This window comes from Symphalangus syndactylus, chromosome 3, assembly GCF_028878055.3.
Source record: "Symphalangus syndactylus isolate Jambi chromosome 3, NHGRI_mSymSyn1-v2.1_pri, whole genome shotgun sequence".
Lineage (NCBI taxonomy): Eukaryota > Metazoa > Chordata > Mammalia > Primates > Hylobatidae > Symphalangus > Symphalangus syndactylus.
Window position 1 is genome coordinate 135,617,788 of NC_072425.2, and position 20,484 is coordinate 135,638,271.

The 20,484-nt window shown below is 42.6% G+C and overlaps 1 protein-coding gene across 8 annotated transcripts in view; it reads left to right on the top strand.

Moving 5' to 3' along the window:
* Nucleotides 1–3,568: 3,568 nt before the first annotated feature.
* The window catches only part of ARCN1 (archain 1), a 33,167-nt gene continuing 16,251 nt past the window's right edge, over nucleotides 3,569–20,484 (top strand). Inside the window, exons 1-6 of one of the 8 annotated variants that reach the window (XM_063636562.1) lie at nucleotides 3,878–4,486; nucleotides 4,832–4,995; nucleotides 12,724–12,987; nucleotides 14,543–14,722; nucleotides 15,146–15,351; nucleotides 15,817–15,981. In XM_063636562.1, the coding sequence (XP_063492632.1) occupies nucleotides 4,870–4,995; nucleotides 12,724–12,987; nucleotides 14,543–14,722; nucleotides 15,146–15,351; nucleotides 15,817–15,981 (941 nt within the window). In that variant the 5' untranslated portion in view covers nucleotides 3,878–4,486; nucleotides 4,832–4,869. Of the gene's footprint in view, nucleotides 3,765–3,877; nucleotides 4,487–4,831; nucleotides 4,996–12,723; nucleotides 12,988–14,542; nucleotides 14,723–15,145; nucleotides 15,352–15,816; nucleotides 15,982–20,484 lie in introns of those variants that run through there. The other 7 variants (XM_055273363.2, XM_063636566.1, XM_063636563.1 and 4 more) reach the window with 7 other exon arrangements.

A 20,484-nucleotide genomic window follows, 5' to 3' on the forward strand; every position in this document is an offset into this window, starting at 1 on the left:
CTAAAAATACAAAAAATTAGCCAGGCGTGGTGGTCCATTCCTGCAATCCCAGCTACTTGGGAGGCTAAGGCAGGAGAATCCCTCGAACCCAGGAGGCAGAGGTTGCAGTGAGCTGAGATCGTACCATTGCACTCCAGCCCGGGCAACAAAAGCAAAACTCCTTCTCAAAAAAAAAAAAAAAAAAAAAAAAATTTTTTTTTGTAAATATTGGCTGGGCTCAGTGGCTCATTCCTGCAATCCCAGAACTTTGGGGGGACAAGATGGGAGTATTGCTTGAGGTCAGGAGTTCGAGACCAGCCTGGGCAACATAGCAAGACCCCCCATCTCTCTAAAAAAGATTTTTTAATGAAAAAACTTTAAAATACAGTTTGACATATATCCTCCCAGACATATAAAATTTAAAAATATTTGAGCTTTCTAAAGATTTCTATTAGAAGGCCATTGGAGATGGAACTGATACGGATAAGAGCAAGAAGTCTATAATGCAGTGCTTAAGGGTATAGTCCAAAGTTGAACAGCCTTTGTTTGAATCCTCGCTTATCTACTTTTTAGCCATGAGACCTGTGGTGGGATAGTTTTCTTCTCTGTACCTTGATTTCCTCGTGTGTAAAATGGAGACAATAAAGGTACCTATCTCAGAGGATTCTTGTGAGGATTAAATGAGATAATCTGTGTGAAGTTAGAGTAATGGCTGGTACGCTGTAAGTGTTCAATAAATGTTAGGGAACACACAGGAGATACAGAGGCAGTGTGTTTTAATGGAAAAAGCTGACTTTTTTGTTTGTTTGTTTGTTTGTTTTGAGACCGAGTCTTACTCTGTTGCCCGGTCTGGAGGGCAGTGTTGTGATCTCAGCTCACTGCAACCTCCGCCTCCCAGGTTCAAGCAATTCTCATGGCTCAGCTTCCCAGATAGCTGGGAGTACAGGCGTGAGCCACCACGCCCAGCTATTTTTTTTTTTTTAATTGAGACGGAGTCTCCCTCTGTCGCCACGCTGGAGTGCAGTGGCACGATCTCGGCTCACTGCAACCCAACCTCCGCCTTCTGGGTTCAAGGATTCCCCCGCCTCAGCCTCCCGAACAGCTGGGATTACAGGCACATACCACCATAACCAGCTTTTTTTTTTTTTTTTTTTTTGTACTCTTAGTAGAGATGGGGCTTCACCATGTTGGCCAGGATGGTCTCGATCTCTTGACCTTGTGATCCGCCCACCTCAGCCTCCCAAAGTGCTGGGATTACAGGCGTGAGCCACTGCGCCCAGCCAGGAAAAAACTGACTTTGAACTTGGCTCTAACACTTACTAGTTGTGTGAGTTTGGACAAATGCTTAACTTTTTTGATCCTCAGTATCTTTATTTGGATTGTTGTAAAGGATTGGAAATAACATGTGTAAAGTACCTGACACAAATTAAGCACTCAATTAAAAGTTGCTATTATACTTAATTGTGGACATACAGGTTTAATATGGGTGAGCGCTGTTGGGTTGAGCTAAGGACGTAGGATAAAATGATTTAAAGAAGAACTACTGAATCAGCTATACTCTGAAAAATCTGAAATTTGGCATACAAGAAATAACATGAGAATCACAAGAACAGATTTTGAGTTCTAGTTCCATCATATACTGGTTTAGAAACTTTGGATAAGTCACTTAAACTTTTCATCATTTTCTTCATATACAAAATGGACATGAGCACAACTGCCCTGCTTCCTGTGCATTTTTTTAAAGATATAATTTACAAATCATAAAAATACACCTTTTAAAAATATATAATTTAGTGGTTTTTAGTATATTTGCCTCTATGTAGTTCCAGAACTACTTTTTTTTTTTTTTTTTTAAGTGTCTAAGTCTCACAATTTGCACAGGCTGACTTTTAACCCCTGGTCTCAAGCCATCCTCCCAACTCAGCCTCCCAAGTAGCTGGGACTCTAGGATCATGCCACCATGCCTGGCTTAATTCCAGAATGTTTTAATTATTCCAGAAATAAATCTCACACTAATTAACTGTCACTCTCTATTCCTACCCTTCCTGAGCCCCTGGAAACCACTAAGCTAGTTTCTGTCTCTGTGGATTTTCTTCTATTCTGGATCTTTCGTATTAATGGAATCATATATGAGTGCCCCATTATATCCCATCTTTTTTCACATAATATTCTCAAGGTTCATCCATATTGTAGCATGTCAGTACTTTATTCCTTTTTGTGACTAAGTAATATTCCATTGCATATATATATGCCACATCTTTTGATGAATGGATTTGTTTGGATGGTCTCCACTTTTTAGCTACTATGAATAATGCTGCTATGAACATTAGAGTACACATTTTTGTGTTGACATATATTCGGTTCTCCTGGGTATGTACCTATGAGTGGAATAGCTCAGTCATGTGGTAATTTTGTTCAACTTTTTGAGGAACTGCCAAACTCTTTTCCAACGTGGCTGCACTACTTTACATTCATCCTCACCAACAATTATTATGATAGCCATCCTAGTGGGTGTGAAGTGATATCTCACCATGGGTCTGATTTCCATTTCCCTAAGGATATTCAACATTTCTTAATGTGCATATTAGCCATTTATATATCTTCTTTGGACACATATCTATTCAAATCTTTTGCTCATTTTAATTTTGTGTTTTCTACTCCCTCCATTTTGCAGATGAAGCCCATTTTTAGACAGGAATACTGTATTTGTCTTTTTATTGCTTAATTATAAGAGTTCTGGCGGGGCGCGGTGGCTCACGCTTGTAATCCCAGCACTTTGGGAGGCCGAGGCGGGTGGATCACGAGGTCAGGAGATCGAGACCACAGTGAAACCCCGTCTCTACTAAAAATACAAAAAATTAGCCGGGTGTGGTGGCGGGCGCCTGTAGTCCCAGCTACTCCGAGAGGCTGAGGCAGGAGAATGGCGTGAACCCAGGAGGCGGAGCTTGCAGTGAGCCGAGATTGCGCCACTGCACTCCAGCCTGGGCGACAGAGCGAGACTCCGTCTCAAAAAAAAAAAAAAAAAAAAAAAATAAGAGTTCTTAGGCCAGGCGCGGTGGCTCATGCCTGTAATCCCAACACTTTGGGAGGCTGAGGCGGGCGGATCACTTGGGGTCAGGAGTTCGAGACTAGCCTGGCCGACATGGCGAAACCCCGTCTCAACTAAAAATACAAAAAACAGCCGAGCGTGGTGTGGCGCGTGCCTGTAATCCCAGCTACTCCAGAGGCTGAGGCAGAAGAATCGCTTGAACCTGGGAAGTGGAGGTTGCAGTGAGCCGAGATCACGCCATTGCACTCCAGCCTGGGCGACAGAGTGAGACTCCATCTCAAAAAAAAAAAAAAAAAGTTCTTTATATATTCCGGATACTAGTCCTTTATGCATACAGGTTATCCTGTATATTAAATAATAGTGGCTGTGCCAGCGGCTTGTTAAACTGCAAGATGTGACGCAAAATAAATGAAGGCGATGACAGTGAAAGGGCAGAGATATGACGTTCCACAGCTGGAGGGTGAACGCCCCCTACAGCTCCTGGACTCAATCGTAACCGGAGCGCGGTACCCTCAATTTCCCCAACCCACAGGCCCCGCCCCCCCGCCCTTTGACCTGCGCCGCTTCCGGTTGAAGACGTGGCTCGGGCCCGCCATCTTGACAAGAGGCAAAGCGGCAGCGGTTCCTGTCAAGGGAGCAGCAGGTCCAGAGCTGCCGGTGCTCCCGTTCCCCAGACCCTACCCCTATCCCCAGTGGAGCCAGAGTGCGGGCGCGCCCCACCACCGCCCTCACCATGGTAAGATCCAAGCCAGGACCCGAACTCCTGGGGTCTGAGCCTCACCGTCTCTCCTTGTCGGCGGGCCTGGGGCAGGGGCCGGAGGAGCCCCGCCCTGTCTAGGGCCGAGTGCTTTGCTCGGCGCTCGGAGAGCAATGTGGTCTCCTGTGCCCGGTCTCCTGGAGATCCGATGGAGCTGACTCCAGTCCATCTGTCGTCGTGCCCGCTTCCGCACCACCCCCTAACCAGCTGGACTCCCTCGTCTGCTGGGACCTGCCCCTGAGACCGCCCGGCGTTTTTGCTCTGCGAGAACTTCGTGGTGGTGGTGCGGGTCCCAGGCTGCGGACCCCGGAACTGATGCTGTCCAGCCGGTTCCCTGGCGCTTAGGCTCAGCAGGCTGGGCCTGTCTCCGGAGGTTCTGGTCCTTCTGTTAATCAGAGCTTGTCTCCCACCCCCGGTGTTTGCTAGGCTGTTGATAACTCGAAATGCAAATCCACTGGTGTCCAGAAATTTTTCTTTTGTTTGTTCAGAAGGGGGAAATGGAGACACAGAGCGGAAAGGAGTAACTTCTAACACTAATTTATAGGACCCAAGTGTTTCTGAAACCTTCCACTACTTCCGCAGAACTCACTTGTGTCCATTTGTTAGTGTGACTCGGGGTACATACACTGTGTAGACCGCTGGGAAAATGTGAGCAAGTTCCAGAGAACGCAGGGTTTGCCTTCAAGGAACTTATTGTCCAGGTGAAGAAAAATGTGTATGTGGCATGTCGTAGTCAGATGTCTCACAGGAGGTGGAGTAAGAGGGGTGGGTTATCCTCTGAGAGCAGTTATTTGCCTTCACATGCGTTATCTTTGTATACTCATCTGCTACAAGGATGAGAAAGGTTAATGTGGTTGAGGATGGAGGAAATCAGAACCGCTGACATCACTCAGTCTTCCTTTATCGCTGTGATTTGTGGATATTCATGAAGTAGTAGACATTCTTTGGTTTCAAAAAAGCTAGTAATTTATTTTTCAGTGCACCTTATGTCCTTTAGTCTTTTGAAAGATGTTCTGTTGTGTTCTTTTTTATTCTTTTATCAATAGATAACTTGATTTAAAACATCGTCCAGTGTACCTGAGAGATGACAGAATGTAATTTGGTGGCAATCCTCATAAGTTCTATTGACAACCCCTTAGATAAGAACTTGGATAATGGGGGGAATTCATGCTTGGACTTTAAGCCACTGAACAGCTTTTCTCAGCCTCAGGTATATAAATTGCATCAAACAGGTTTGCCTCCTAAAATTTTTGTGTTGGACACAAAATTTCCAGAAACTGGTATTTTCAGTTTCTCCAGGAGGTTCTGTATTTGGTTAGTGATTTTGAAACTCAGTTCCCGTTTACACCCTGGAATTAATAATTCATTTTAGAGCATATTTTTATTTTAATAGTAAAGTTAAGGTCTTGTATTATATAAACCAGATAAAGGTAATCTTTCTAAAAATATTCTTTGTTCAAAGGTTCTTGGAACTTAGTATTTTTAATTCATTGATAACTGAGGGATGGTAAAGCCCTACGTGATATATATAAAATATAACTTTTGCATGCTATTTTGACATGTGTACGTATACATAGAGTTGTGTCACATATTTCTGAATTATTTGGGACTTAGCCTGATCAAGATACCCACAGATTTGTGTACTCTGGAGAACAATTTATCTCAGTACATTCTGCTCTGTAGAGTGTTAAGACATCGGTATTATTTCTGTGTAATGTTTTTAGGTCCTGCTCCTTTACAAACAGATCCCTGGTCAGTAGAAATGTCCAGATAGGGTGAAATTTTTATCTAAAAGTTGTATCAAAATTTGTAGCAGTTTATTTTAGCTCAATATTTCATTATGAAATCTTCAAACATCTGGAAAAGTTGAAAGAACTTTGTAGTGAATACCCATATAACCACCAACTAGATTCTATAACTAACATTTCACTATATTTTATCATGCATCTAATCATCCATCCATCCCTCTCTCCATTAAAAAAAAAATACATTTCAAAGTAAGTTGCAGATATCAGTACATAAACATTGATTTTTTAAAAAATAAACTCCCTTTGGCTTTAGTTATTGAAGTGCAGAATGTCCTAGACTGCAAAGTTCCAATAGATAAGTGAACAAATGCAAAAACAAATGCCTTCTCATGACTTCATCATAAAATAAAGTACAAAGAAAGGCATCTTTTGATTTTTTTTTTTTAAGAGACAGGTCTTACTATGTTGCCCAGGCTGGAGGGCAGTGGCTATTCACAGGCGCTATCATAGTGCACTGCGGCCTAGAACTCCTAGCCTCAAGCAATCCTCCTACCTCCATCTCCCAAGTAGCTGGGACCATAGGCATGAGGGCCTTGATTTGATCTTTTTTTTGTATTCTGCCAATTAATGAGAACATGTTCTGACTTTTTTTCTTGTTTGTTTGGTTTTCGAGACGGAGTCTCGCTCGGTCTTCAGGCTGGAGTGCAGTGGCGTGATCTCAGCTCACTGCAACCTCTGCCTCCCAGGTTCAAGCTATCCTCCTGCCTCAGCCTCCTGAGTAGCTGGGACTACAGGCGCCCGCCACCACGCCCGGCTACTTTTTTGTATTTTTAGTAGAGACAGGGTTTCACCGTGTTAGCCAGGATAGTCTCGATCTCCTGACCTCGTGATCTGCCCGCCTTGGCCTCCCAAAGTGCTGGGATTATAGGCATGAGCCACGGTGCCCGGCCCCTGTATTCTTTATGTATCTTTTTAATTGTGTTTTGAGGGGACAGCAAGGAATGAAAATGATTCTCTTGAGTTTCCATTGATTTGCCATCTATTTATGTCTTCATATAGAAGTTCACTGCAGAAACTGATAACGGGTGTGTGTGTGTGTGTGTGTTTGTGTTTTAACTCTCTACAAGCTTTTGTTTTAGAATAGAAGTGTGATGGACTTAAAACCCTCACTGAGTAAATTACTTTTCAAGTTTTAGGTTTTGTATGTGGTCTGCATTTTATTATAATCTTCTCTCTGATTTTATCTATAATAGCTTCATATAAATAGAAAAGAAAGAACAGTCCTCCCTGACAATTATAGAAACTAGCCTTAATATGACCATGAATCGTGTGTGCGTGTATGTGTGTATAAAATATTGCAGTGAATTACAAAGAAGAAGGTGACTATAATTCTGGAAGTAAGGGATCCTGAAGCATTTAGAGGTTCAAGAAAGAACTTGACTTTTTTTGAGAGAGAGTTGTGCATATTTATGCTGAATTACTATACCACTTGTTATTCTTGTACCTCTCTTGCACACACAGTTTGTTATGGTTAGACAATTTGCCTTCTAGCAGCCTAATGTTACTATAAAATATTGTTCCAAAGTGGTTAGAACTGGAGCAGTGGGTATAAAATGGAAGTATTGTACATTTTCTGTCACTGTAGTTGTTTTTCTTTTTCTGTTACTGTAGTTTTCAAATGCTTAGACTTACAGAACCTTAAAGACACAGAGCGCTTTGGATTTCATATAAACTAATCTCCTACTTTAGGGATATTTCAATAATCAATTAAGTGACTTATCCAAGGTCACATAATTAGTGGCAAAGGCAGAACAGAAACCTAATTCTCCAGGTTTTTTTTACTTGAGGCACTTAACAATTCATGTAGTTAAGTCTGTGTAGGAGAGAGTTGTTATTTAGTCCAAAGATAGTGTACTCAAACTATGTAAGAATTACTAAAAGTTGCTTGGCAAAGCTCAACTTAATGAGGGAATTTTTTTTTTTTTTAATGGTCCTGGAGAGATCATCTAACTTATGGGCCCTCAGTTTTCACATCTGTAAGACAATCAAGGGCTCTTGCAAGTTCCTTTTAGATCTGGAATTTTTTTTCCAAAAATTTAAAAACAAAAACTTTGTAATCATATTTATTAATTCTTCCTCAGAGAAAATCAGATCAAATTTCAATAGGGAAAATTGTTAACTTACCTTTTAGTATATGCTATATTTTAATAATTGTTAAACCAGTAAACATTGATGTAAAGAGGCTTATCATTTCAAGAACTTTAAGAAGACAAATGTTAATTTAGGATAGGATAAATTTATCGTGTTTAGAGGTGACCATACCTTCTAGCAATGTTAGTAGCTGCAACAGAGAGACCTGTGTCAACTGCCTGGAACCTGTGATTTGTGGTGTCCTGGGTGTTCGGAGATTTATACTATACTTAGTATGGGGAACTATGGTCCTATTTTGGAAGCCTTGTTTTGCTTGTATCTGGATAATGGAATGACTCAAAGAGAGACATGATTTTACCCTACTGCTTTCTTCATCTTGACATTCTGAAATCCTGGAATTCTGGCCAGGCGTGGCGGCTCATGCCTGTAATCCCAGCACTTTGGGAGGCTGAGGCAGGCAGATCGCTTGAGGCTGGGAGTTTGAGACCAGCCTGGGCAACATGGCAAAACCCTGTCTCTACAGAAAAATACAAAAAATTAGCCAGGTGTGGTGGCCTGTGCCTGTAGTCCCAGATACTTGGGAGGCTGAGATGGGAGAATCACCTGAGCCCAGAAGGTTGAGGCTGCACTGAGCCAAGATCACGCCACTGCACTACAGCTTGAGCAATAGAGCAAGACTCTGTTTCAAAACAAACAAATCCTGGAATTCATCAAAGCATGATCTAAATTCTGTTTCTTTCTTTTCTTTTCTTTTCTTTTTTTTTTTTTTTTTTTTTTTTATTGAGGCAGAGTCTCACTCTGTTGCCCAGGCTGGAGTGAAGTGGTATGATCTTGGCTTACTGCAACTTCCACCTCCCAGGTTCAAGCAATCCTCCCACCTCACTCTCCCTGGTAGCTGGGGCTGCAGGCACGCACCACCAGACTTGGCTTATTTTTTGTATTTTTTGGTAGAGACAGGGTTTTCCCATGTTGACCAGGCTGGTCTCCAACTCCTGACCTCAGGTGATCTGCCCGCCCTGGCTCCCAAAGTGCTGGATTAAGGCATGAGCCACCACTCCCGACCTAAATGCTGTTTCTTCTATCAAGTCATCCCTGACTTTACCAGCTGGAAGTAATCTCTTCCTCTGAATTTCCACGCACTTTATCAGTGACTCTCTTATGTTACTTAACACATTCTGCCTCATGTTACAGTTATTTGTGTTTGTGTCTTATCCCTATTAAGCTTCTTGTAGGCAGAATGCTAGCCTGTGTCATCTTAATTCTCAGAAAGCATGTTGTATGTATAGTAGGTGTTCAATAAATAATTACTCAGTTAATTCTTATAATATCGCAAAAACGGAGATTACCAGTTACCTATAATTAGTTTTTGAACATGTTCATCAGTAAAGTGGATGGGCCAGGTGCAGTGGCTCACTCCTATAATCCCAACACTTTGGAGGCCAAGGCGCGCAGATGACTTGAGGCCAGGAGTTGGAGACCAGCCTGGCCAACATGGTGAAACTCTGTCTCTATTAAAAATAGAAAAATTAGCCAGGCTTGGTGGTGCTGGCCTTTGCCTGTGGTCCCAGTTACTCAAGAGGCTGAGGCATGAGAATTGCTTGAACTCAGGAGGCAGAGCTTGCAGTGAGCCAAGATGGCACCACTGCACTCCAGCCTGGAGTACAGAGTGAGACACTCTCTCAAAAAAAAAAATAATAAAATAAATAAATAAATAAATAAATAAAGTGGATAGTAACATATAACTTTTTGTTCCTTTTTCCCTTTCAAGTTGCTTTTGATGTTTTTACCTAAATTTTACTTGTATGGTATAGAGGTGTTTTTAACTCCAGCTGGAAACCTAAGAACTTCCCTTGAGCCTGTAAACATTGTTTCTAACAGGTTTATTATTAGATATGGGGTTTCTATTAAATGCAGCATGTTTATATAGGTCTGAAGTGTTGGTCCGAGCTGTCGTTTCTTTAGGTGTTCATTTGATTTGTCTTATTCCTTCAAAACCTCATAAAATTCTAACATAGAGGACCATAACTTCCTAGAGCCATGACTCTCAACCTTTTAGGGATAGGAGGCTCTGCAGGGATTACATTTACAATATGTTCCCATTTATTAATAATAATTCTCATTGCATGAGGGGATTTTCTGTGGGCCATTTGAGAATAACTTCTCTAGAGGATCGATGCATTCCCTGAAACTATATGTAAAATTTTGGGGGGAGAGTCAATATTCATTATTTGAATATCAAAATATTGACAAAGGCAAAAATCCATTGCCTTAGCCGGATGCTGTGGCCCACACTTGTAATCCCAGCACTTTGGGAGGCTGAGGTGTGTGGATCACTTTAGCCCAGGAATTTGAGAGCAGCCTGGGCAACATGGCAAAACCCCATCTCTCTCTTTTTTTTTTTTTTTTTAATAAAAAAAGAAAAATCATTACCTTGAAGTGGCATAAATTTTTTTCATGAGACGCATGTTTATTATTACTTTTTTTTTTTTTTTTTTGAGACGGAGTTTTGCTCTTGTTGCCCAGGCTGGAGTGCAATGGCACGATCTCGGCTCACCACAACCTCCGCCTCCCGGGTTCAAGTGATTCTCCTGCCTCAGCCCCCCGAGAAGCTGGGATTACAGGCATGCACCACCACGCCCGGCTAATTTTGTATTTTAAGTAGAGATGAGGTTTCTCCATGTTAGTCAGGCTGGTCTCGAACTCCCAACCTCAGGTGATCCGCCCACCTCGGCCTCCCAAAGTGCTGGCATTACAGGCGTGAGCCACTGCGCCCGGCCGCATGTTTATTATTACTAATGGTGCTGTTTTACCTCATGAATATATGCGCTACAAGTTGTATAGCACTTTTGAAGTACAGTTTCATTACAGTCATTTGGCCCTCATAATAGCTTGTAAGGTCATTAGATAATGCTGCATTTTATAGGAAAAGAAACGAGATTAAGAGAGGTTGGGTAACTGAAGGTCAGACAGACAGTAAATAGAAGAACAAAACTAGAATATAGATTTTCTCACTCCCAGTCATTTAGTTTTTCTAATATATCAGCTTGGTTCTTTGCAAATTTGGGACACTAGTTCTAAGTCTTTAGGAAAAGGAGAAACCAATGTGAAATGATCCCAAATATAAGGGAATTCCCCACTTTTCCAATGAGACTATTAAGAAGGAAAGCTTTTTGCCAATTATATAAACTTTTAAGAATGTAGCAAAAATAGGCCGAGCAGCGGCTCACGCCTGTAATCTCAGCACTTTTCCGAGGTGGGCGGATCACCTGAGATCAGGCATTTGAGACCAGCCTGGCCAACCAACGTGGTGAAACCCCATCTCTACTAGAAATACAAAAAAAAAAAAAATTAGCTGGGTGTGGTGGCAGGCGCCTGTAATCCCAGCTACTCGGGAGGCTGAGGCAGGAAAATCGCTTGAACCTGGGAGGTGGAGGTTGCAGTGAGCTGAGATCTTGCCATTGCACTCCAGCCTGGGCAACAAGAGCAAAACTCCGTCTTAAAAAAAAAAAAAAAAAGTAGCAAAAATAGTCAAATATGTTCTTAAAATAGTTAATAATTTACATATATATATGTTTTAAATTACATAATAAAATTTAATTTAGAAATAATTTTTTCCATTTTCATATTAATAAACAATTTTTTCTAGATTCTTTATGAACATCATGTCATCACTGGGGTCACTTTTTGAATCATCATTTTGCTATTTAGCAGTTTTGAATCCATGTGTGATACATTGGCAGTTTGGGAAATTTTATCCCAAGTCATAAAAACCCATTTATATAATATTAGGATAGTTGCTTTTAAAAGGAATACTTATAACTGATATTCAACACATAAAATTGTGAGTTCTGGCTAGGCATGGTGACTCATGCTTGTAATCCCAGCATTTGGAAGGCCGAGGTGGGCCAATCACTTGAGTCCAGAAGTTCAAGACCAGCCTGGGCAACATGGTGAAACCCCACTTCTACTGAAAATACAAAAATTTGCCAGGCGTGGTGGCACCTGCCTATAGTCCCAGCTCCTTTCGGGGGGCTGAGGCAGGAGGATTGTTCAAGCCCGGAAGTTGAGGCTACGGTGAGCCAAGATCGCACCATTGCAGTCCAGCCTAGGTGACAAAGTGAGACCCTGTCTCCAAAAAAAAGAGAAAGAAATTGTGAATTCTGATCCTCAGGATAATTATTAAATCCAGTGACCTTCAAACTAGCGTAGTTTGAAGATAAGGTGTATCCCAGACAACTCTTTTAGTTCAATATAAAGTCATTGAGGGAGCACCTTTAATATGAGAGACCATGGAAGGATTCAAAACTACAACTCTTTTTTAAAAATATATAAGTATTCCTTACATAAAAATATATTACCATGATAGCATATTTTCACACCTAAAAGATTAGCAATAATTTTTAATATTATCAACTATTCAGTCACTGTTCAAATTTGATTTATACATTATGATTGATTGACATGTCTAAGTCTCTTAATGTGTTTGTATTTTTAGTAGAGATGGGGTTTCACCATGTTGGCCAGGCTGGTCTCGAACTCCTGACCTCAAGTAATGCACCCGCTTTGGCCTCCCAAAGTGCTGGGTTTACAGATGTAAGCCACTGTGCCCGTGAAAGTCAGTATTCTGTTGCTTGTCATGTCAGCTGGTTGTGGTAGTTCATGCCTATAATCCCAGCACTTTGGGAGGCCAAGGCAGGAGGACTGCTTGAACCCAGGAGTTCAAGACCAGCCTGGGAAACATAGCGAGACACTGCCTCTACTAAAAGCTTTTTAAAAATTAGCGAGGCTTGGTGGCACGCACTTGTAGTCCTAGCCACTCAGGATTTCTTGAGCCCGGGAGTTTGAGGTTGCAGTGAGCTGTGATCTTGCCATTGCACTCCGGCATGGGTGACAGAGTGAGACCCTGTCTTAAAAATACTACCATACTAGTCATGTCACTAAATAAATATGTCATTCTATGGAACATTTCCTGAGACGTTGAGAAAACAGATGTGAAGAAATAATTAATTAGTACTTATTTATGCATATGTTCCTGGCAGGTGCTGTTGGCAGCAGCGGTCTGCACAAAAGCAGGAAAGGCTATTGTTTCTCGACAGTTTGTGGAAATGACCCGAACTCGGATTGAGGGCTTATTAGCAGCTTTTCCAAAGCTCATGAACACTGGAAAACAACATACGTTTGTTGAAACAGAGAGTGTAAGATATGTCTACCAGCCTATGGAGAAACTGTATATGGTACTGATCACTACCAAAAACAGCAACATTTTAGAAGATTTGGAGACCCTAAGGCTCTTCTCAAGAGTGGTAAGAGTACTGCTATAATACTGGGTTCCACTTTTTGTTTTACATTTTATGTGAAACTAGTTTTTCCTCCAAAGCAACTGATGCTCACCAGCTTGCAGGCTCCTACTCCTCACCCCAGCGACTTATTGCTGCAGCACCTTTATTCAGCAGACATTTATTGGATGTCCTCTTAGACTATAGATGTCTCAAAAGAATATGGGAACTACTGTTTCTTATCCCAGTTCTTAAGCAGTAGTTCTAATCTGCCTTTCTAGTTCTGACACTTGTTTGGCTATGCTTTTTAGGTAATGTTTTTTAGGTAAGACTTACTGATCCAGACACACACACACCTAAGACTTTATGCCAAAGTCTTGCATAAAATGAAGACTAATGCCAGGTGCGGTAGCATGTGTCTGTAGTCCAAGCTACTCCGGAGGCTGAGGCAGAAGGATTGCTTGAGGCCAGGAGTTCAAGTGAATAGGCATTATACTTTAGTGTGGGCAGCACAGCAAGACCCTGATTCTTTTTTTTTTTTTTTTTTTTTTTTTAAAGACGGAGTCTCGCTCTTGCCCAGGCTGGAGTGCAGTGGTGCAATTTCGGCTCACTGCAACCTCTGCCTCCTAGGTTCAAGCAATTCTCTGGCCTCACCCTCCCGAGTAGGTGAGATTACAGACGTGCATCGCCATGCCCGGCTAATTTTTGTATCTTTAGTAGAGACGGGGTTTCACCATGTTGGCCAGTCTGGTCTCGAACTCCTGACCTCAGATGATCTGCCTATCTTGGCATCCCAAGGTGCTGGGATTACAGGCATGAGCCACTGCACCCGGCTGTAAGAATCAGGGTCTTGGGCATGGTGGCTCACGCCTGTAATCCTGGCACTTTGGGAGGCTGAGGCGGGTGGATCATCTGAGGTCAGAAGTTTGAGACCAGCCTGACCAACATGGTGAAACCTCGTCTCTACTAAAAATACAAAAAAGTTAGCTGGGTGTGGTGGCAGGCGCCTATAATCCTACTACTCGGGAGGCTGAGGCATGAGAATTGCGTGAACCCAGGAGGCGGGGGTTGCAGTGAGCCGAGATTGTGCCACTGCACTCCAGCCTGGGCGACAGAGTGAGACTTTGTCTTAAAAAATAAATAAATAAAAATAAAAATCAGAGTGTTAGGCTGGGCGCAGTGGCTCACGCCTGTAATCCCAGCAATTTGGGAGACCGAGGCAAGTGGATCACCTGAGGTCAGGAGTTCAACACCAGCCTGGCCAACATGGTGAAACCCCGTCTCTACTGAAAATACAAAAATTAGCTAGGCATGGTGGTACACACCTGTAGTCCCAGCTACTCCGGAAGCTGAGGCAGGGAATCGCTTAAACCCGGGAGGTGGAGGTTGCAGTGAGCTGAGATGGCACCACTGCACTCCAGCCTGGGCAACAGAGCGAGACTCCATCTCAAAAAATAAAGACTAGAAGTAGCTAATAAAGGGATTTAGGTTATTGAAATTTATGTACTCTAAAGGATAAGACTTGGAAATATAGCTGCTGATAAATTCTAAATCTTTCTTTTTTATTGGTGTCCACGCTTAGATCCCTGAATATTGCCGAGCCTTAGAAGAGAATGAAATATCTGAGCACTGTTTTGATTTGATTTTTGCTTTTGATGAAATTGTCGCGCTGGGATACCGGGAGAATGTTAACTTGGCACAGATCAGAACCTTCACAGAAATGGATTCTCATGAGGAGAAGGTGTTCAGAGCCGTCAGAGAGGTAAATAGGATCTTCTCTGGGACTACCCGTTTGTGTGTCTTTCTCTTAGGCTTCACTAATCTCATTTTCCTATTTTTACTTGCTAATGTAGACTGTATTCAAAGCTATGTCCGGGCTGGGCACAGTGGCTCATGCCTATAATCCCAGCACTTTGGGAGGCGGAGGTTGGGGGATCACTTGAGTCCAGGAGTTCAAGACCAGCCTGGGCAGCATAGTGAGACCCTGTCTCTATAAAAAGTAAAAAAAAAAAATTAGCCAGGCATGGTAGCACGTGCCTGTGGGTGGGAGGATCACTTGAGCCCAGGAAGTTGAGGCTGCAGTGAGCTGTGATCATGCCACTTGCACTCCAGCCTGGGTCACAGAGTGAGACCGTGTCTCAAAAAAAAAAAAAAAAGCTACATTCATGTATGTCTTTTTCTGTAGACTCAAGAACGTGAAGCTAAGGCTGAGATGCGTCGTAAAGCAAAGGAATTACAACAGGCCCGAAGAGATGCAGAGAGACAGGGCAAAAAAGCACCAGGATTTGGCGGATTTGGCAGCTCTGCAGTATCTGGAGGCAGCACAGCTGCCATGATCACAGAGACCATCATTGAAACTGATAAACCAAAAGTGGCACCTGCACCAGCCAGGTATAATCCAATGTACTTTAGAATACCAAATGAAGGGTGTATATGTGTCTATCTTTGAAGTCATAATCTGATTTTTTGGAAAGCTGTAAATAAGGAAGGACTTGATGCAGTAAGATATGATGTTAAATTTGGCCACATAAAATATGAGGATAAAGAAGAAATCTGAATGTGGTGTTTTTCCTTTTGTATAAAAGAGAGTTATAAATTATGTCATGACTACAGTTTCCTATGAGAGTTGCCTTATTGTGGGGAGGAAAGGGCTATTTAATGCTTTATGGAATGTAGGTTTTTAATCTTGATGTTCAGTGATTGATTTTAGGGGAAATCTGTGAATTACCCGAAATTATATGCAAAATTTTGTGCACAGGTATATTTCTCTGGATGGGACATACAAAGTTTTCATCAGATCATGTGTGCTTGTAAAAATATACCTTTGGGTAATGAATTTCAAATTCTTCCACTTAGGCCTTCAGGCCCCAGCAAGGCTTTAAAACTTGGAGCCAAAGGAAAGGAAGTAGATAACTTTGTGGACAAATTGAAATCTGAAGGTGAAACCATCATGTCCTCTAGTATGGGGAAGCGTACTTCTGAAGCAACCAAAATGCATTCTCCTCCCATTAATATGGAAAGGTATGTAGGAACTTGGAGTAAGAATTCAAGCTTTGAATACAGTCCACATAATTTTTTAAAAGTCTTATTTCAGTGTGCTATAAATTATTTCTCTGTCTTTTAATCTTTCCTGATTTAAAAGATTTATTCAGAGCATATTCTACATATTAATATAACATCGTTTTTGGTTTTGTTTTGTTTTATTTATTTATTTATTTTTGAGATGGAGTCTCACTGTGTCGCCCAGGCTGGAGTGCAGCGGCGTGATCTCGGCTCACTGCAAGCTCTCTCTCCCAGGTTCACACCATACTCCTGCCTCAGGCTCCTGAGTAGCTGGGACCACAGGCGCCCACCACTACGCCCGGCTCATTTTTTTGTATTTTTAGTAGAGTTGGGGTTTCGCCGTGTTAGCCAGGATGGTCTTGATCTCCTGACCTCGTGATCCGCCCGTCTCAGCCTCTTGAAGTGCTGGGATTATAGGCGTGAGCCACTGCGCCCGGCTGTTGTTTTGTTTTATTTTTCTGAGACAGGGTTTTACTATGTTGTCTAAGCTGGCCTCCAACTCCTGAGCTCAGTTAATCTTCCTGCCTCAGCCTCCCAAGTAACTGGGATACAGGCATGCATTGCTGCACCTGACCTTTTCCTTTTTCCTTAAACCATGATTGGGGGCCCTCAGCCACCTATTTTCTATGAAGTTTAGAACTTTCCTTTTACTCGGCCGGGTGCGGTGGCTCACGCTTGTAATCCCAGCACTTTGGGAGGCTGAGGCAGGCGGATCACGAGGTCAGGAGATTGAGACCACGGTGAAACCCCGTCTCTACTAAAAAAATACAAAAAATTAGCCAGGCGTGGTGGCGGGCACCTATAGTCCCAGCTACTCGGAGAGGCTGAGGCAGGAGAATGGCGTGAACCCGGGAGGCGGAGCTTGCAGTGAGCCGAGATCGCGCCACTGCACTCCAGCCTGGGCGACAGAGCAAGACTCCGTCTCAAAAAAAAAAAAAAAAAAAAAAGAACTTTCCTTTTACAGCTAAATTAAAGTTACTCAGTTAGGCCGGGCGCAGTGGCTCAAGCCTGTAATCCCAGCACTTTGGGAGGCTGAGGCGGGCGGATCACGAGGTCAGGAGATCGAGACCATCCTGGCTAACACGGTGAAACCCTGTCTCTACTAAAAAAATACAAAAAATTAGCCGGGCGTGTTGGCGGGCGCCTGTAGTCCCAGCTCCTCGGGAGGCTGAGGCAGGAGAATGGCCTGAACCCGGGAGGCGGAGCTTGCAGTGAGCCGAGATCGCGCCACTGCACTCCAGCCTGGGTGACACAGCAAGACTCCGTCTCAAAAAAAAAAAAAAAAAAAAAAAAAAATAAAGTTACTCAGTTACTCATAGTCACACCTGGTATATAGCTTATCTCTTAGAATGCACTTGAATTAGGGGACTAGAACTATGGTGACCCCACACTGTATTTTGGCATGACTTTTTCTAATTAAACTCTAAGTAGAACCAATCTTTAATCCAAAACTTATAGACATCTTTTATAGCAAATTAATATATTTTGCATTTTTATTTTATTTATTTATTTATTTTTGAGATGGGGTTTCACTCTGTCACCCAGGCTGGAGTGCGGTGGTGCAATCTCAGCTTGTTGCAACCTCTGCCTCCCAGGCTCAAGTGATTCTCCCACCTCAGCCTCCCAAGTAGCTGGGACTACAGGCATGCACCACCACGCCGGGCTAATTTCTGTATTTTGGTAGAGATGGGGTTTTGCCTTGTTGCCCAGGCTGGTCTCGAACTCCTGGACTCAAGCAATCTGCCTGCCTCGACCTCACAACGTACTGGGATTACAGGCGTCAGCCACCATGCCCAGCCATCTTTTGCAGTTTAAATATTTGAAGCCAGTGTGGAATATTTTGATTCATCTCTTATCTCAGGGCTGTGGTACTGGTTGGTGACATTTTTAAGTGGTAGTTATCAAGTTCACATATTCGTGACTCAGATTTCTCGTTTTGAAGCCAGACCTTCTATTGTTGCTGATGGTTTTGAGGTCAAGTGAAAGATAATACCAGGAGGATACCTATATCAGGTGTGCATAAAAGAGGAGTATTTACTCTTTTTCTTTCTTTCTTTCCTTTCTTTCTTTCTTGACAGAGTCTTGCTCTATCTCCCAGACTGGAGTGCAATGGCACGATCTTGCAACCTCCACCTCCCGGGGTCAAGCAATTCTCTTGCCTCAGCCTCCTAAGTGGCTGGGATTACAGGCGCACGCCATCGCCTCACGCCCGGCCAATTTTCTTATTTTTAGTAGAGACGGAGTTTTGCCGTGTTGGCCAGGCTGGTCTCGAACTCCTGACCTCAAGTGATCTGCCTGCCTCTGCCTCCCAAAAGTGCTTGGATTATAGGTGTGAGCCACCGTGCCCAGCCGAGTATTTACTCTTTATATGCCCTGTTCTGTATGAAATGAACAGGGTTACATTGGGATAAATTTCTTGATTCATTAAAGCCGCTGTGCTTTTCCTAGCGTTGCTTTGAGTGAGACAGAGGCTTCACACTTTTAAAAAGATATTCCTGAGTGCAGTGGCACACACCTGTAATCTTAGCACTTTGGGAAGCTGAGGTGGGCAGATTGCCTGAGCTCAGGAGTTCAAGACCACCCTGGGCAACATGGTGAAACCCCATCTCCACTAAAATACAAAAAATTAACCTCTTCTTCACTAAAATACAAAAAATTAGGTGGGCGTGGTGGCACACACCTGTAGTCCCAGCTACTCGGGAGGCTGAGGCAGGAGAATTGCTTGAACCCGGGAAGCAGAGGTTGCAGTGAGCCAAGATGGTGCCACTGCACTCCAGCCTGGGCGACAGAGTAAGACTCTGTCTCCAAAAAAAAAAAAAAAGATATTGGAGATCATCACATATTAAAGAGAATTTGAGACACTCTTTTTTTCTAAATGATAAATTGCCTCTTGAGCACAGAGCAAACTTTTGTGAAGGTAAAATGGTACCATGCATCGTCTTAGGATACACTCCTTTATGGTCTTGACTCTGATGCCTTTGTTTCTAGGAAGACCTAAGAGGTTGGAACAAAGAACAGGGTAGGATAACAAAATATTTTTTGTAGCCTCTGTAGTTCATCCAGCCAAACATATGTCTGTTACTGAATATGAATAGATTGTACTTAGTACTTGCCTGTAACAGCAGCACTTTTTAATCTTTTAAAAATTGGATTATACACTCATATGGTACAAAATTCAGAAGTTGTTAACAGTCAGAAGTCTTCCTCTCACTCAGCCATGCCAGTTTCTCATTTTGGAGACAACCAGTATTAATAGTTTTTTGTGTATCCTTCTGAGGGGGATGGTCTATGATATATAGATGAGTAAAAAAACATATGTACACAGTGCGCTTATTTTTCCCCCTTTTATGCAAAGCAGTAAAACTAGACACGTCTTCCAATTGCATTTTTCACTTAATTATTTTGGAGATAAGAATCTCCTTATTTGAAACTGCAGAGATATGACATCTAAATGCAATACCTTACCCTAGACTGGATCCTCTACTACTGTAATGTAGAAAAAACAACTCAAACTGTTTGTTTTGTTTTTTTTTCTATTTTCTCATTCAACAGCAACAATCAACACAGAAGACTTCTGTGATCAAGTGTGTTTAGGTTTTTCTGCACACATCAAGCAGTCACACCTAGCTGGTGTCCTCCAATTCAATTCAATTCTGATGCTATCTACCTGGGAATAGCCTCAGATTCTACAGGTTGAGAGTTCAGTCCCCCAAGACTAATTCTTCCTTCCCAACAGTCATAAGTCCAGACTTTCAGAACTTCTTACTGACCTCAAGTTTGGCCTCCCACGACCCCCTCTGTTTGGGGGGTTCAGTTAATTTGCTAGAGCACCTCACAGAACTCAGGGAAACTTACCTGACATTTATCAGTTTGTTACAGAGGACATTTTAAAGGATGCAAATAAGCAGCCAGATGAAGAGATACATAGGGCAAGGTCTGGGAGGGTCTTGAGCGCAGGAGCTTCTGTCCCCAGGGAGCTGGGGTATGCCACCCTCCTGGAAAATAGATGAGACCTTGTTCATCTTCCTGTAAGCCTCCATGTGTTCAGCTGTCCAGAAGCTTCCCAGACCCTGTCCTCTTGAGCCTTTTATGGAGACTTCATTGGATAGGCATGATTGACAGGCATGCAGAAATGTGACTGGACAAAGGGTATGACCTAATACTGATAGGCTGAGTGGGGAAACCCAGCAAGGCCTGTCCAGATTCTTGGCCTCTCTGTGCAGCATTAATCTTCCTCCAGGATATGGTGCAGGTCAAAGAGAGATTCTGTTTTCTAAGGGTGCTCCTGAGGCCTAAAGTGCTCCAACATTATGTATAATAAGGGATATGGGAGTTATGAGCCAGGAACCATGGATGAAAACCAGTATGTATGTATATCATAGTATCACAACTACTATTAAAAATATTATTAGGTCAACTGATGAAATTGACATATGGTTGATAGATCGGATACAATTATTG